The following is a 14,618-nucleotide window of genomic DNA, read 5'->3' as shown; positions in this document are numbered from 1 at the left end:
TCCACCGTGGGAATCCCGTCAGGGATTGTTATCCTATGACGGGAATTCTCTCACTTGGCAAGGAGGGACCTTTTTAGGGCCCCAGGCAGAATTTGAATCCTCACCTCCATAGAAAGGAAAGGATAGATGTAGATTAAGATAAAGGTGTTGTTTCGATCCATGTGAATTACAAGGAGACCACAATTAACATCACAGGACTAAGTCAACTAAAGCAGTGTTTCTAAAGGTTGATAGTGGCTGAGCACATCATAACGGCGGAAGTGCTGTGGCTTCATGAGCGTCCCTTGAAACACTCGATCACTGCTCTGCTGGAGGGTTGACCTGTATTCTCTCATGATGATCCCTAATGGCTGATCTGATGTGCAGTTTGGTGGTAAGGAGGACCGAAACTGCCAAGTTCCGAAATTGTTACTTCACCACATGAATAAAGAAAAAAATACTGTTTGGTATGTAAGTAGACTATTTGTGTATTTTTACATTTATTTCTAGATGTTTTACTCTTTTTCACATTTCCACATTTATTTATTTCAGTTTTTCTAGATTTCTATATTGATTTATTTCAGTATTTCTGTGTCAGTAGTTTAATTGTGTAGGCAGTGTTACCCAGCTCTGCTGTCAAAAGCTGTTTTGGTTACAGCTTTAGGTAAGGGTGCTGTCATTCAAGAAGGGATATTGATACATTTAGAAATACATAAAGAGCCTTTTACCTCTCCCAATAAACACAACTTTCTTCTTACTTATGTATAGATATTTATGTATTTATTTATGTATTTGTCATTGAGTAATTTACTAAGTTCTATATTCATTTTTGTATTTTGGCTCTATAGGTCTGGACAGGACTCTTTTATAAAATTTCATTCATCTGGGGGGCATAGCTTGCTACTATATAGAGCCTGCTGTTACGTGTGCAAGGGTATCATACTGGGTCCTACGGGTTAATCAATTCTTGGACTGAGAGAAAAAAGAGAGAGTTATAAATAAAAAAAAAACAAAAAACAAATGTACCACATCAGAGAGCAAACAAAATCATGATGATTGTAGTTGTACGTGCTACCAGTGTAACTCCTCCACTGCAGCAGTCAGGGCCAGTCAAACAACTGAAGCAGCAAAAGAGTTGGAAAGAGGAAAATTAATAAAAACTGACATTGGTGAGGGCACCAAGCCAGTGATTCACTCCATGTTATCACATTGGACTCTTTTATCACAATCACATCTTGTGCTGTTTACGGCGCACAACAACAACCAAGTACCATCTTTCTGATTTATGTAGGGATATAGACATTTATTCTGAAGTTTAGATTTTCAGTTCGTTTGACGTATCAGTTCGTTTCATAAGATTGCTACGTTTCTAAACTTATTATTATCCAATAATTATTAATTAGTTATTTAAATTAACACCAGCTTTAGATGATAAGGTTTCTACCATTTATTACTTTGACATCATGTGACTACAGTGTTTTAATATGGTTAATTGTAAAGGTTTGGCTTCTCATGTCGTAATGTTCTACGTTGCATATTCAATTACATTCTTGTGTGCACTATGTTCTGCCAACCAAGTGTGTTGCTATTGAACCACGGCTGTTACCCAATGTGCAATACTGTATACACTTTTCCTTTTTACTACAAAATATGTAGGATTTTAATGTATGTATCATTCTGTACTATGTATATATTTGCTCTAATATCCCACATTCTATATGACCAGGGCTAATATTCCTGCGCTGACCTTTTTTCTCAATCTATCACAATTCATTTACCATTGACCCTGTGTTAACATAAACATGATAAAGCAGAATTGATTAGTTAGAACATTTACCTTGTATATAGTTGCTAGTGATTTTAGTGACCTCCCTGACCGTCTGTTTAGATCAACCATCGGTTTGACCAATATGCTCATGGATATTGGTCAGTTTTTATAATTATGTAACTACCTTCAGCATAAGTCACAGGCTAAATTATCAGGAGCATACAGAAGAGAGAGCACTCACTGGAAAAGTGGTCTGAATTATTGCTAAGAGCCCCAAAGCAGATATGTCTTCCATTTCAGAGTACTGAGAAAAGAGCAGTGAGAAGGGCCCTGAGGGGACAGCCAGCCCATCCACCCCCACTGCTCCTTTATACTGCTTTGTGTTGTTGCTGCTTGTACTCATCCCCGCTAGTGATATATATATATATATATATATATATATATACCATCATGTACACTTGAAGAGTTGTATTGACTGAATGAGTTAGAGGACATCGTCCTAATTGAACTCAGAGCCTCTAAAATGACTTGCAATCACTGAGAGCAGGAAATGTGGGTCAACTAACAATACAGAACATCTCACACTAAGCCACTGTAACAGCGAAAATAAAGAATATCAACCAGTTCCCATGATGCATGCACCTTTTGATGGGCTTCCAACATTGTGCTGTTACAGTGACACTGCATTGATAATGAATAAACTACATTTGTGAGATAATTTTGAAGAGACAGTGTGGGTGTGGTGGACTGTTAAATTGTTTGGTCCAGTGGAATTCTGTGGTCTCCATTGTTGTCACTGTGGGTAGAGAGCATGGCCAAACATGTCTGTGTTCAAACTCTAACCAGATGTTCCACCACCACAAAAAAAAAAAAAAGAGTTACAGAGGTCCTCTCTGTCGTAATGTAAGTTAATCCATGTGTAAATGCAGTTTAATTACCTTGTATTGAGAATACAATTATTGAAATTATATATATATATATATATATATATATATATATATATATATATATATATATATATGATGGTAAGAATGATTGTGTTACTTCACTTGCTTTGCAGCACAAAAGTATACACAAATAAAGTAAACAAAACCCTAACCCAACATTTGCATTTATAAGTAATGAATAAAGTAATAAAGTAATAAAGTAATCTATCTATCTATCTATCTATCTATCTATCTATCTATCTATCTATCTATCTATAATGGTAGAATGTTACACCAAAAGGTGATAATGGTTCAAGTGCTCCTCTGGTGCACCCAGAATACCCTATTGTGACTAAAGCACAGATGGTCCTCTCTGATCAGTGTTGGTAGGAGTGACACTGTACTATTTCCATTATTACTGCTCATAGTTATTATATCATACAATACCTGTTAATATTGTACTATTCCATATATATTTGCTACTGTACATATCTTATTTATTTACATTCCATTTTAAATATGCACAATACTCTGCACTTTAACTCCTTTTTTTGCACTTCTGGTTAGACGCTAAACTGCATTTCGTTGTATAAGTACTTGTACTGTGCAATGACAATAAAGTTAAATCTAATCTAATCTAATCTAACATATCAAATCCGACCTGGGAAGCCTCCACATATTATAATTATAATGATAATATGATGATGATAATGTTTTGCATTATCATCATCATATTATCATTATCATTATAATTCATCATGATAATACAAGAGGAACACACAGTGTGTGTGTGTCTGTATGTGTGTGTGTGTAAAAGAGTGGTACAGGGTTGGTACATTCTCACTTCATACTGTATTTGGATAATGTATAGCCTACATTGCAGTGTAATCATTAAGCCTGATTTTTACATCGATAACATTAGCTTTTTGTCCACCCATTGAAACTTGATCCCCATCATATCCAGCAAAAAAAGGTATTACCTCCGCTGAGGTTATGTTTTCTCTGTGTTGTCTCTTTGTTTCGTTTTTTTGCAAGCAGAATTATGCAAAAACTACAGAATGGATTTTCTTGAAACTTGGTGGGGAAAAAAATTAAACATATTTAGGGATGATATGTTCGAGAATGTGAAATTTGGTGCATCTTGATAGAATTTCTGTACTCTACTGCCTGTCTAGGAATGTAGCCACAGCTTCATTTAATCAAGGAGGAAAGACTGTGAGGGATCGCCATCTAGAGTGTGTGCAGAGGATTGCAGTGGAGAAGAAGATCTCGAAACAAATAAGGTGCCGCATATAACCAGAAACTTGGGGTTCCCAACCTGTCACAAGTAGCAATGAAATAGAATCTTTGAACGTTCAACAAATGTCATGTCTTACATCAGATAACAGATTTACTGTGCCAAGAAAGAAACCATTAAAATCTGGCATGGAAAACGAGGGGATTCAATATTTTTTAATCACTTTCTTTAACATAGAAAGATTTTTTTCTTATTTGTTTCTTTTCTGATTTCCCCAGGGAATGATGCATCGATCTTGATCTACAAAGCCAGAGGATATTTTTACCCTGACAAGTGGCAGTTTACAGGTAATTACTTATATAGCTCTATTCAAAACTATGCTCATACAAGCATTCCACCAATAGGATAAACAACACAAATGCAAAAAAAAAAAACATAAAGGAAAAAATATAAGCAAGTTCTTGCTCCTTGCTGAAGCATGTTCACCTTCAGACTGGTCTATTAATGAACACACTAGAATGTCAGTTGTTTTTCAGCACATTGAAATTATTGAAAATGACGTCAGATGTTTAGTGTCTGGTCACTGAGTCGTCAGCATATAGAGCAGGACACTGTTGAAGAAGCTTCAGGATAACTGGGAGTGTATTGAATAGAGTACTGCTGCACAGTGATACTGCCTGCAACTCCTGGGTGGATATTAGAACCACTTGTGGCAGATCTTCAGATTCTGCAAGTCAAGGCATGGAGGTAATGATATGGAGGATATGGAGAGTTGTATCCCATTCAGATGGCTTTTGAGTGGGTTGAACAATCTATGGTCCCATTAATCTGGATTCCTGCATAGATGAGCATTATGGATATTGTGAGATTGGAGAAAGTAGTCCAGCAACGGTTAAAAAAGAAAATAGAAATAAAAATCAGAAGCAAAGGTTATTGCATGTAAGGATATCAATATAGAGTGGCAGCAGCACTGGGATCAGGAGACAATAGCAGAAAATAACTAGACTCAGAATAGGACACAGCAACCTGAATGGGACACTCCACATCACAAGGAAACATCCAACAAGGCCTTTCTGCGTGTACTAGTGAATTGAAAGAAAGATATACCTCAAAGGAATGAAAATGCAGGACTAACAGGAGTAGGTTTAAAGTGCATACTGAAGTGTGGGGAGAGAGGAGAAGGCAGGAGACATCTGGAGAAGTCAAGATAAACTGGGCATTGTAGGAGTCATCTAACACCACAAGATGGCAGTAATGCAACAACAAGAATGCAAGCTACCATAGGCATTAGCTCCGCACCAGCAGGGGCAGTAATGCGTTTAGAAGCCTTTTGCCACCTGCCCTCCATGAATCCAGGAAAGAATCGAGCCCCCATCGTTACACGCATGCTCAGGCTCAAGGTGAATTGTCTTCATACAAACAGCTGAGTGTGTGAAGTGTGTTAATCTGTAGTTGAAGCTGTGTCTCACGACGAGTGAAAGAGGCACACCATACGGTAGGTTCCTGCTCTGTAGGACAAACTGTCTGCTGTGACACATATGACCGTCAGACGAAGACAAGTCATGTTCTTTACACTGAGCTGTAGGTCGGCGGTTATTCAATGCATCTTACACAACGTCCGTGTATTTGCTCAGTCGGTATGGAGGCTCTGAAGACTCTGCTCAGATTCCAGATGAATCAGATCTCACTGTTACACAAACTTTCAGCGATGCTTTGAAAAACCTCCTGACTGTTCGTTTTCCGCTCCTACAGGAACATAACTGGACCCTGCAGTTGGACAGAGACACAACAGGATGGCCAGTGTAAAGAGAGAGAGAGAGAGAGAGAGAGAGAGAGAGAGAGAGAGAGAGAGAGAGAGAGAGAGAGAGAGAGAGAGAGAGAGAGAGAGAGAGAGAGAGAGAGAGAGAGAGAGAGAGAGAGAGAGAGAGAGAGAGAGAGAGAGAGAGAGAGAGAGAGAGAGAGAGAGAGAGAGAGAGAGAGAGAGAGAGAGAGAGAGAGAGAGAGAGAGAGAGAGAGAGAGAGAGAGAGAGAGAGAGAGAGAGATCTACTATTAATATGATGTGTTGTGCTTGTGTCCAGGTGCTGTGCCGTAGTGCCAGGCTGGTCAGTTACCTCCCAGGACTTCACGTGCTGGTGCATCGTGTGGCAGGAGCCAGAGCCTTCTCTGCTGCGGGTTCCTCAGGCTCTGATGAACCACACGTAGCCATCACTCCATCTGATATGGGTAAGTTCTACATGTTTTTGTGTTATATTTCAAAACTCATTAGAAGGAGATGACATTTTTATATATATATATTATACATGGTATCATGCTGTATAGACATAAATTCAGATTAATTTCAAGCAAAAACACAGATTATTTAATTTAATCATATATTGGCCCTGTTGTCCCCTCACTGGTTCAGGACTGCGGACAGTGTGGCCTGATGAGAGCATGGGTCCTTTTGGGCCCCAGGACCAGCGCTTCCAGCTGCCTGGTAATGTAGGCTTTGAATGCCACATGGAAGGAATAGCAAAGCAGAAGGAGAGTCTGTCACACAAGATGGTCCCTGATGTGCTGTCATCCCTGTCCAGTAGTGAGAGACATGAGTTCATACTGGCCCAGGTCATTGTAGACTTTGTAAGTGTTAAAATTTGAACATGGGTACTTTTTCTGACCACAGGCAGTTACATGTAACTCACTAGTGAACCTGATTGAACAGCAAATCAAAGTACAATTGAAAGGAAAACATTTACAACAAATCACCACTGTGTTCCAGTGCGTAGTGCTGAGGACAGTGACAGCTAGTGTCAGAAAATAATGAAGTAAGGGAAGACTCACTGTGTACTCACTTTGTAACGTTTGTGTGTGTGTTAGGACAAAGACGTCCCAGCCTCTTCTCAGAGTGTCAGTAGAGCTGAACAGTACTTTGATAATTCCAGTGTGGAGTGTGCTATACAGTCCTGTCCTGAGCTACTACAGAAAGGTACAACATTGACACTGCACTCCTCCAACCATCATCCACAAAATCTAACTTCTTTATTTGGACTGGCATATACAACCAGAGCAACAACAGAGTTTAGCTCTTTTAGCTGATGAGAAGCAGTGGCTTTGTGGGATTTGTGTTTCTTCTAATAATGTGATGAACAGATTTCCAGTCCATGTTTCCTGAGGCTCCATCCTCTGGTATGATGGTGGTGACAGTTACCCAGAAGACCAAGAATGATATGACATCATGGTGTGCTGATGTTGAGGAGGAGAGAGAGAAGATGCTTAGCAAGGTGAGCTGCTTTCTGGGGATCTGAAGGGCCTTTTTTTACTGGTGGAGACTATGGGTAGGCAGCAGCCTATTCATTTTAAAAAGCAAAAAACATAATCGCTCTATCAGCTGCTGCCTTCATGCAAGGCACATAGTAAAAAGGAGGAAGCCCAATTGATCAATTAAAGCGTTGTTTAAGAGAACCAAACAGGGACACAAGGCAGCCACGGCAAAGAAAACTCTGTCAACTCGTTTTTTCTAAATCAGCGGCCCTCCACTTCAAAATTATTACAGTCAGAGTTTCAGGATCAGGGCAGATGCACATTAAAAGTTCAGTTTCCTTTTACCATGTAATTTGCACTTCAACAATAACCACCAACACTAATCAATTGTTTTGAGTATCTGTACAGTACTGAAGGAATTACTATCTGTAATCTGATAAAGCCAGAATCACCAAAGGCATGATTAAAACAGAAAAAAGTGCAACATTTGGTGCACATAAACTTCAGCTGTCACAAACAACACAAGAAGTGCACAACCCAGATATCATGGTTAAAGTGACTGGAACATTCTCTTCACTCTCTCTCAGAACTGCATATATAGTCATTGACAAACACGCTAAAGTTTAAGAGAAGAATCATTATAAAACTGCCTGTTTATTTTGTGGGACACACAAAATGATATACATTTTTTGTGTGAAGGAATTAGACCTCCTGTTTTGATGGATTTCAACAAGACCCAGACCCTGCTCGCACTGTGCAGTAAATCCCTGCATTGTCACTAAAACTAGTTAGGAGAACTTTAATGTACTTGTGCTGTCCATGTACAATATTTTAGAAAAACTGATTTCATGATAGGTCTGAAAATTGTCAATCTGAAATGAATTGCACAATCTGCTAACTAAATTGTAATTGTAAAAGAAATGTCAAGTCCTTTCCCATTCCATGAAATAAATGTTTATGGATTCATTCTGATTCTCCTGCTCAGAAGTGGGGGGCCAGATCTTTATGGTTCTGGTCATGTGTCACTGCTCCATGTCATGCTTCAGAATAAATCTGGGACCAATCAGACGCCACCCATTATGACTGATTATGGAAAAGAATCTAAACATCGGCAGAGTGAATTGTGTTATAGTATTTAGGGCAAGACTGAGGAAAGCAAGAAATGGGCTTTTCAGTGAGGAAGGCTGATTCTGTAATAAATGTGAGTTAATTTTCCAGTACAGAATAATTTTAAGTTAGAGTAATGAGAGAGTTCACATCATAATATTTGTGTGGAATGTCAGGTAGTGAGACGTATGCAGTCGAACACAGAGGGTCAATTATGTTCCCTTTATGTCAGAAGTGCATAAAATGCTAAAAAAATAATTTTGTTTATTATATGCATTTATCGCACATTGATAACAAATGTCATCTTCTGAGCAGTTCGTGGATGGAGCCCAGGAGATCTGCTGTGCGCTGCTAAAAGAAGGATTCTGGGCAGACTTTATCGACCCTTCCTCAGGCCTGGCGGTAAGATTATAACTGTCACTCAAGTGAAACACTCACATCCACAACTGTCTGAACAGCTCAAGAGTGAATATGAAAGACCATGTGCTGCTATCGCTGCTTTCCAACATTAACATACTTTTCCTTTTTTTTTTTAATTCTCTTTATTTAGAAAGGCACATTTCCATCACGTACATTAAATACATTAGTCTGTCAAGGACATAAGAAAGGATGGATGTAGTACGTTTGGGTGATTGTGTTTTCTGGGGTTTTGGTTTATGGACCTAAATTACTCCATGTAGGAACAATAACAGAGGTAAAGAGAACACAACCGGGGAGCGCACATCACATCAAAAAAAAGGACACAAGTACACAAGTATATTCAAATAAAATCAGATCTAACTGGTTCTAAAATAGTCAGTCCATTTGGTCCAGGTCTTATAAAAAACTGTCTTTCTCGACCTTGAGGGAAAAAGAGATCTTTTCCATAACATAAATCTCATACACAATTTCAATCCATTCATCAATGGTGGGAGGGTACACTTTTAACCATTTCCTCGTGACACATTTCTTACTAGCTGCCAACAGTATAGCGAGCAGTTTTATGTCTTTTATGTTCCACGTCTAAACAATATATTGCCCAAAAACAAAGTTTCACATTTTAATGGGATGTTCACATTAAATACATTGTTAATATGTTTATGGATCTCTTCCCAGTAAGACCTCATTGCTTGGCAGGGCCAGAAAATATGGAAGTGGTTGGCTCCAATAGATCCACAGAGCCTCCAACAGGCGTCTCCGCTGTCCTGGTATCGTTTTTGTATGGGTGTGATAAAAAATCTTTTTATATTTTTCCAGCAGAATTCCCGCCATGTATTTGACCCGGTCGAGAGCCATTGTAGTTGACATATTTTCTCCCAGCTCTCCTGTGAGATCTTTACCCCTATGTCCTTTTCCCATTTCCTCTTGTTTGGATAATTTTATGGCGTTATATAATTTTGAGATCATTTTATTGCATGTTCTAGATATAGTCAATGCTAAAAATACCTCCATGAACCCTGGCTCATCTTTTCCTAACGCCTCTTTAATATTTTTGTTAAAGCAATGTCTCACTTGCAGGTACCTAAAAAAATCATCTTTCCCCAGACCGTGATCCTTCTGTAGGGTTTCAAAATTCTGAAATACCCCCTTGTGGACAAATGAATAATTGGAATTTAAACCTTTTTTGATCCATGTCTTAAATCTGCCATTTATTTTATTCGGTGTAAAGTCATATGCACACCAAAAGCTTCAGTGATTTCCCACCTGTCTCATAGTATTGTTGCTTTGTAAAAAGGAGCTTTTTTTTAATTTCGTGAGTATTTATTTTATCTATTTCTTTTTTTAATTTTATAATCTTACATTTGTTGTCATCTTTGAGAGACTTTGCATGTTCTTTCTGTAAACTTTTCAAGTCCTCTTCTAATTTTAAATTTTTGCTCTCTAATTTTCTTCTCATATGAGGAAATGGCTATTATTTTGCCCCTCAACACTGCTTTTAATGCATCCCAGAGAATGGGTGGGGTCACTTCCTCATTATCATTATTTTCCAAATATTCAATTTCACTTTTCAGTTTAGCTTTAATAATTGGGTTGTTCAGAATACTTGAGTTTAGTCTCCATAGAGTAGATTTCTTATTATTATTCAGATAGATTGACATATAGATGGGACGGAAAAAAAGTAATTGATGCGCGAGTATGCAATGTGAGCTTGAGAGTAATGGGAGTAGTCTCAGCTCGTCGGGTTTATCTCTCTCCACACGCCAACAATCACCACTTCACGCATCCAAATATTTAATCGGTGATGAAGGATTGCACATCCCTATTCAAATAAAATGTAAAGGTTACATAAACCACCAAAAAACATGAATATATGCAATTTTGCTTACCTACATCCCAGATTAACACAATGCTAAGAGCCACGTTTCCATTGTAACAGTTAGTCACAAGCTGACCCGCGGCTGCATGTAACATGAGGAAAACATGTCATATAACACTTAGGTTGTTAACAGAGTTGAGGACCAGTAATAAATAGACTGTTTTTAGATTTTGACTAATGGAAACACTGTCAGTTGTTTCATTTGGAAACTGACCTTGACCTGACTGGTGTGTCAGCAGAAACGCTGCGCCCCGACACTCGATGACATATGGCATTTAATTAGCCACATGTACTTCATACAATTGCATGAAACTATCTGAGTGGAAACCATCCGCACGAGGCAGCAGTCCTACTCTGGCTCATACAGTCTATGCTATGGGTGCACAAATCATGTTTCAGATGCACAGTATTTAAGGATATTCAATATTACATAATTAATGTTTGTAATTGTTTAGAATTTTTTAGGTCTGATAATTATTCAATTAAATTGTATTTGTTTTGTGCCATGTCACGACATTCATTATCTTTAGGCGCTGTATATAACAAAGTGGAGACCTAACATAATGACAGAGAAACCCACAATCATAAATGTATCACTAGTAACAAATGCGCTGTATGTATTTAAAATGGGAGTTTTTCCTTTTCTTAATTCTGTCAGACAACTCACGTTCGATCATGTAATATATTTATTACAACAGATTTAGTGTTTGGCGTCTAGGCTCCAACTCAATCACTCCCGCATATGATTACACAGGAATGATGGGAGTGATGAGCAAATACTTGTAACCCCCCCGTTGGAGCCTACAGGTGGATGCTGGGGTGGTGGAGGGACTGAAGCAACAGGTAGCAATACTGCAGCAGCAGTGCGAGCAAGAGGGGTTGATGGGAAATGTCTCTCTGGTTAAATAGACCACCTGATAAGGTGGGTGTGTATTATAGATGGTTGTGGAGATTGAGGTATGTCACATGATGTATGTCACATGATTGGCGCAGCGCAGCTCGAGTTGCCCGCCAGAACTAGCTCGCAGGCGTCGCCATATTTGTAGAATATTCATTCTGGATGTCAAATATACAATCAAGCAAATGAGTGTTGAGCTGTTGAGACCAGGAAGGGAAGGTTGCGTTTGAGCCTGTTACAGCTCTGCTCTCGCAGGATCATATTTGTGCAAGTAGAACAGAAATGAGATGGTAGATACAAGATGATCAATGCTAGTCTGAGCTAGGTGGAGGCTTGTTGTTATTTATAGATGTGTCAGTACAGTAAAGCCAGTGTGGGCTTCCACAGCAATCAATCAGGAAATATCAGCTTAACCTCAGCTGTTCGTGACCCTTTCATGAAACCTTCGATAGCTACCATTATTGGCAATAATATCTTAGTACAGACGAAATGTTTCATATATAAAAATGTGTCATGTTCTTTGCATTGACAACAAATCTCTGGTCAGGTAAACTTCTTACATAAAACATTTACATAAAATTCCTCATTTAAATCTCATTCTGCTAGTTTCACACTGTTCAGATTTGATTGTGTTTCAATTCATGCTGAAATAGTTTCTGTCACCTAGGATTAGACACTTACATTTAATTCATTTCAGCTTATTTTAGTTCAGTAGCTTAGTTTAGCACAGACACTCAGGTATTGTTTGTGTTACACTGACAACGTTTAAAGCTGCTGATGACGTGGAGTGAGATGCTATAAATCTGTAGATGAGATTTAACTTTCATTGTGTCTTAAACCATTGCAATTAGATAACTACATGAGAAATGTGTGTGTTCTTCTCCAGTTCTTTGGCTCGTACACCAATAGCACACTGTTTGAGACCGATGACCGGTACCGTCACCTGGGTTTCCAAATCGAGGACCTGGGCTGCTGCAGAATGATCAGACACACTCTGTGGGGGACACACGTTTTTGTTGGGACAATATTCACAGATGCACCACCCAGCAGCTTTATTATGAAGAAGCTTCAGGGCAGCTGAACTTAAGTTCAGGGACTTTGGGCTGCTATTAAAACTGTTTAAATCCCAGTCTTCACTGGTGGGTGATTGTTTTCATTTTAACACTATTATAAACTGACCATTACTTTTGTAGAACATTTGTATCAATATTAGCTCATATTGATTTATATTTATAGATTCAGATGTCACAGGCAAATGCTGCTGTAATTACAATAAAATGTTTCTTGACTAACAGGCAAGTGTTTCTGCAATTGTTACCTTTATGTTCAAATTCCTCTTAACCACACTATTTCTGAATATATCTGATTGTCTTTCTGAAGTGTCAAGAGGCTTTTTCTTTGAAGCGTTGTTATATTTTTAACAAGACAATGCTCTTATGTAATAACATCATTATCACCCAAATTACTGAGCCTAAATTCTATATACATCTGAAAAACTTGAAGGTACGTGTTGAAACCAGAAGACCCTGAATCAGAAGTGACAGCAGGTGGGTGACCAGTTGTGACGTGCAGCTTGGTTTTCTAGAGCAGTGATTCTCAAATGGGGGTACGCGTACTCCAGGGGGTACTTGAGATTTTTTTTTAATATATTTAAAATTAGCATCCATTCAAAAATCTTTGAAAAATTGTTATTTAACAAATATTCAATAAAATATAAGTGTAAGTTCATGAACTAAATTGTATATTCAGTAGGCTCTGAGACTCTGTTTTTTAATTATCCTAAAAAAAAACAGAGTCTCCCCCATACCAATGGTTTGACCCAACCTGGCAGACGCCACCTGTCATCGCCTGTCATCAGTAATCACCTGCCTTGAAAACTTCAACAATGGAGTCGAGTTGAAGTGCAGCAGCAATGCTGCTGAAACACGGAGGGACAAGTACCAAAGAAGGCGAAACCAGAGCAGAGAGCCTTCCCTAAACAACACCGTGAGAGCTAGTGCCTCTTCGGAGGGGCGCTAAAACGTAAAAGTTTTCCGTTGTGAAGTTAATGATTCATAACAAGAAGTCCGCATCTCTACCGGTACCCTTTCAAAATAAAAGCATGTAATACAAAAGCGGAAACGAAATTGTATGACCTTAAAGCGAGCAAATATTTCACAATAAAATAACAGAAAGACACTTCAATAATATTAACAATAACATAGATTGGGTTATTTACACTTTGTTTTTTTCTGTGGGGAGAGATTAGCCAACAGCGGCATTAAGCCACCACATCTTCAGCGGTATCTCCAGACAAAACATGAAATTCATGTTGGTAAGCCACCTGAGTTTTTTAAGAGGAAACTTTCTGAATTCAGGTCATCTCAAGACACGATGCGAAAAGCCTCCCCAAAGCAAACGGAAACAAGCTACCTGTCAGTATTCTTTTCGATCTTTAAAGAAGATATTTTAAGATGATAAATATTAAAAAAATATGTTTTGAGCTAATCTTTTATTTAAAACTAAGTTAATGATTTTATTTTTTGTGAAGAAGTGTTTAGCTATAATTAAGTTCATGAGTTCAGTTTGAGAACATATCTTTATTATGATCCCAAAAGAGGTCACTTTAAGTTGATAATTATTTTGAGGTGCACAAATCTTTATTTATATTGAGATCATAATTAAAGTCTTTAGTTATTTTTATATCTTTTTATTTCGAAATAGTTCAAGAGAGACCACTACAAATGAGCAATGTTATGGACATTGATGGAGTTTTAAATTTGAATGTGTCTTGTTACAAGGCTTAATAAATCACATGACATCTTTCTTTCAACCAAAAATGCTTTGCGCTGGTTAGGGGGTACTCGGCAGAATTTTTTCTTCGAAGGGGGTACGTCACTGAAAAAAGGTTGAGAACCACTGTTCTAGAGTTTCCACAGGCTTGTCATCTAAACCCTCCATCCCTACAGAGGAGCTGTAGGTATGTTTTTTGAGTAGTGAATTTGTGAAGGAAGTCTCAGAGCAGCATGTGTCTCAGTCTATTGTTGAATCATTTGTCGCTGGACAAAAGTAATGGTAAGAATCATGCCTGCACGGTGAAATGTGATTTGAATCTCTGTTAGAGCATTAATAGTTAAGCTAGAATATAACTTGTTTTATTAAATGTTGAGGTTCTGTGTGCCATGGG

The 14,618-nt window shown here is 38.2% G+C and overlaps 1 protein-coding gene across 3 annotated transcripts; it reads left to right on the top strand.

Annotated features, from left to right (window-relative positions):
• The first annotated feature begins 5,233 nt into the window (after nt 1-5,233).
• Nucleotides 5,234-12,746, top strand: mmadhcb (metabolism of cobalamin associated Db). Of its 3 annotated transcripts, none has more exons than XM_062402624.1 (8): nt 5,234-5,310; nt 5,663-5,712; nt 5,990-6,134; nt 6,316-6,530; nt 6,768-6,876; nt 7,041-7,171; nt 8,574-8,660; nt 12,339-12,746. In XM_062402624.1, exons 2-8 carry the CDS (start codon nt 5,704-5,706, stop codon nt 12,531-12,533), a joined length of 891 nt encoding a protein of 296 aa, XP_062258608.1. In that variant the 5' UTR covers nt 5,234-5,310; nt 5,663-5,703; the 3' UTR covers nt 12,534-12,746. The 3 variants fall into 3 exon arrangements, with proteins under 3 accessions (XP_062258608.1, XP_062258606.1, XP_062258607.1); XM_062402623.1 differs by having other exon boundaries at nt 5,268-5,405; XM_062402622.1 differs by lacking the exon at nt 5,663-5,712 and having other exon boundaries at nt 5,252-5,310.
• The last annotated feature ends 1,872 nt before the right edge of the window (nt 12,747-14,618 follow it).

Source organism: Platichthys flesus, chromosome 13 (assembly GCF_949316205.1).
Source record: "Platichthys flesus chromosome 13, fPlaFle2.1, whole genome shotgun sequence".
Lineage (NCBI taxonomy): Eukaryota > Metazoa > Chordata > Actinopteri > Pleuronectiformes > Pleuronectidae > Platichthys > Platichthys flesus.
The sequence above is the reverse complement of the archived record's forward strand: the minus strand, read 5'-3'. Positions and strand labels throughout refer to the sequence as shown.

Coding starts and splice junctions, on each gene's coding strand:
- mmadhcb (XM_062402622.1), top strand. CDS start 5,257: ATGAATCCAGGAAAGAATCGAGCCCCCATCGTTACACGCATGCTCAGG. Junction 5,311..5,989: donor CACGCATGCTCAGGCTCAAG/GTGAATTGTCTT, acceptor GCTTGTGTCCAG/GTGCTGTGCCGTAGTGCCAG. Junction 7,172..8,573: donor GAGAGAAGATGCTTAGCAAG/GTGAGCTGCTTT, acceptor TCTTCTGAGCAG/TTCGTGGATGGAGCCCAGGA.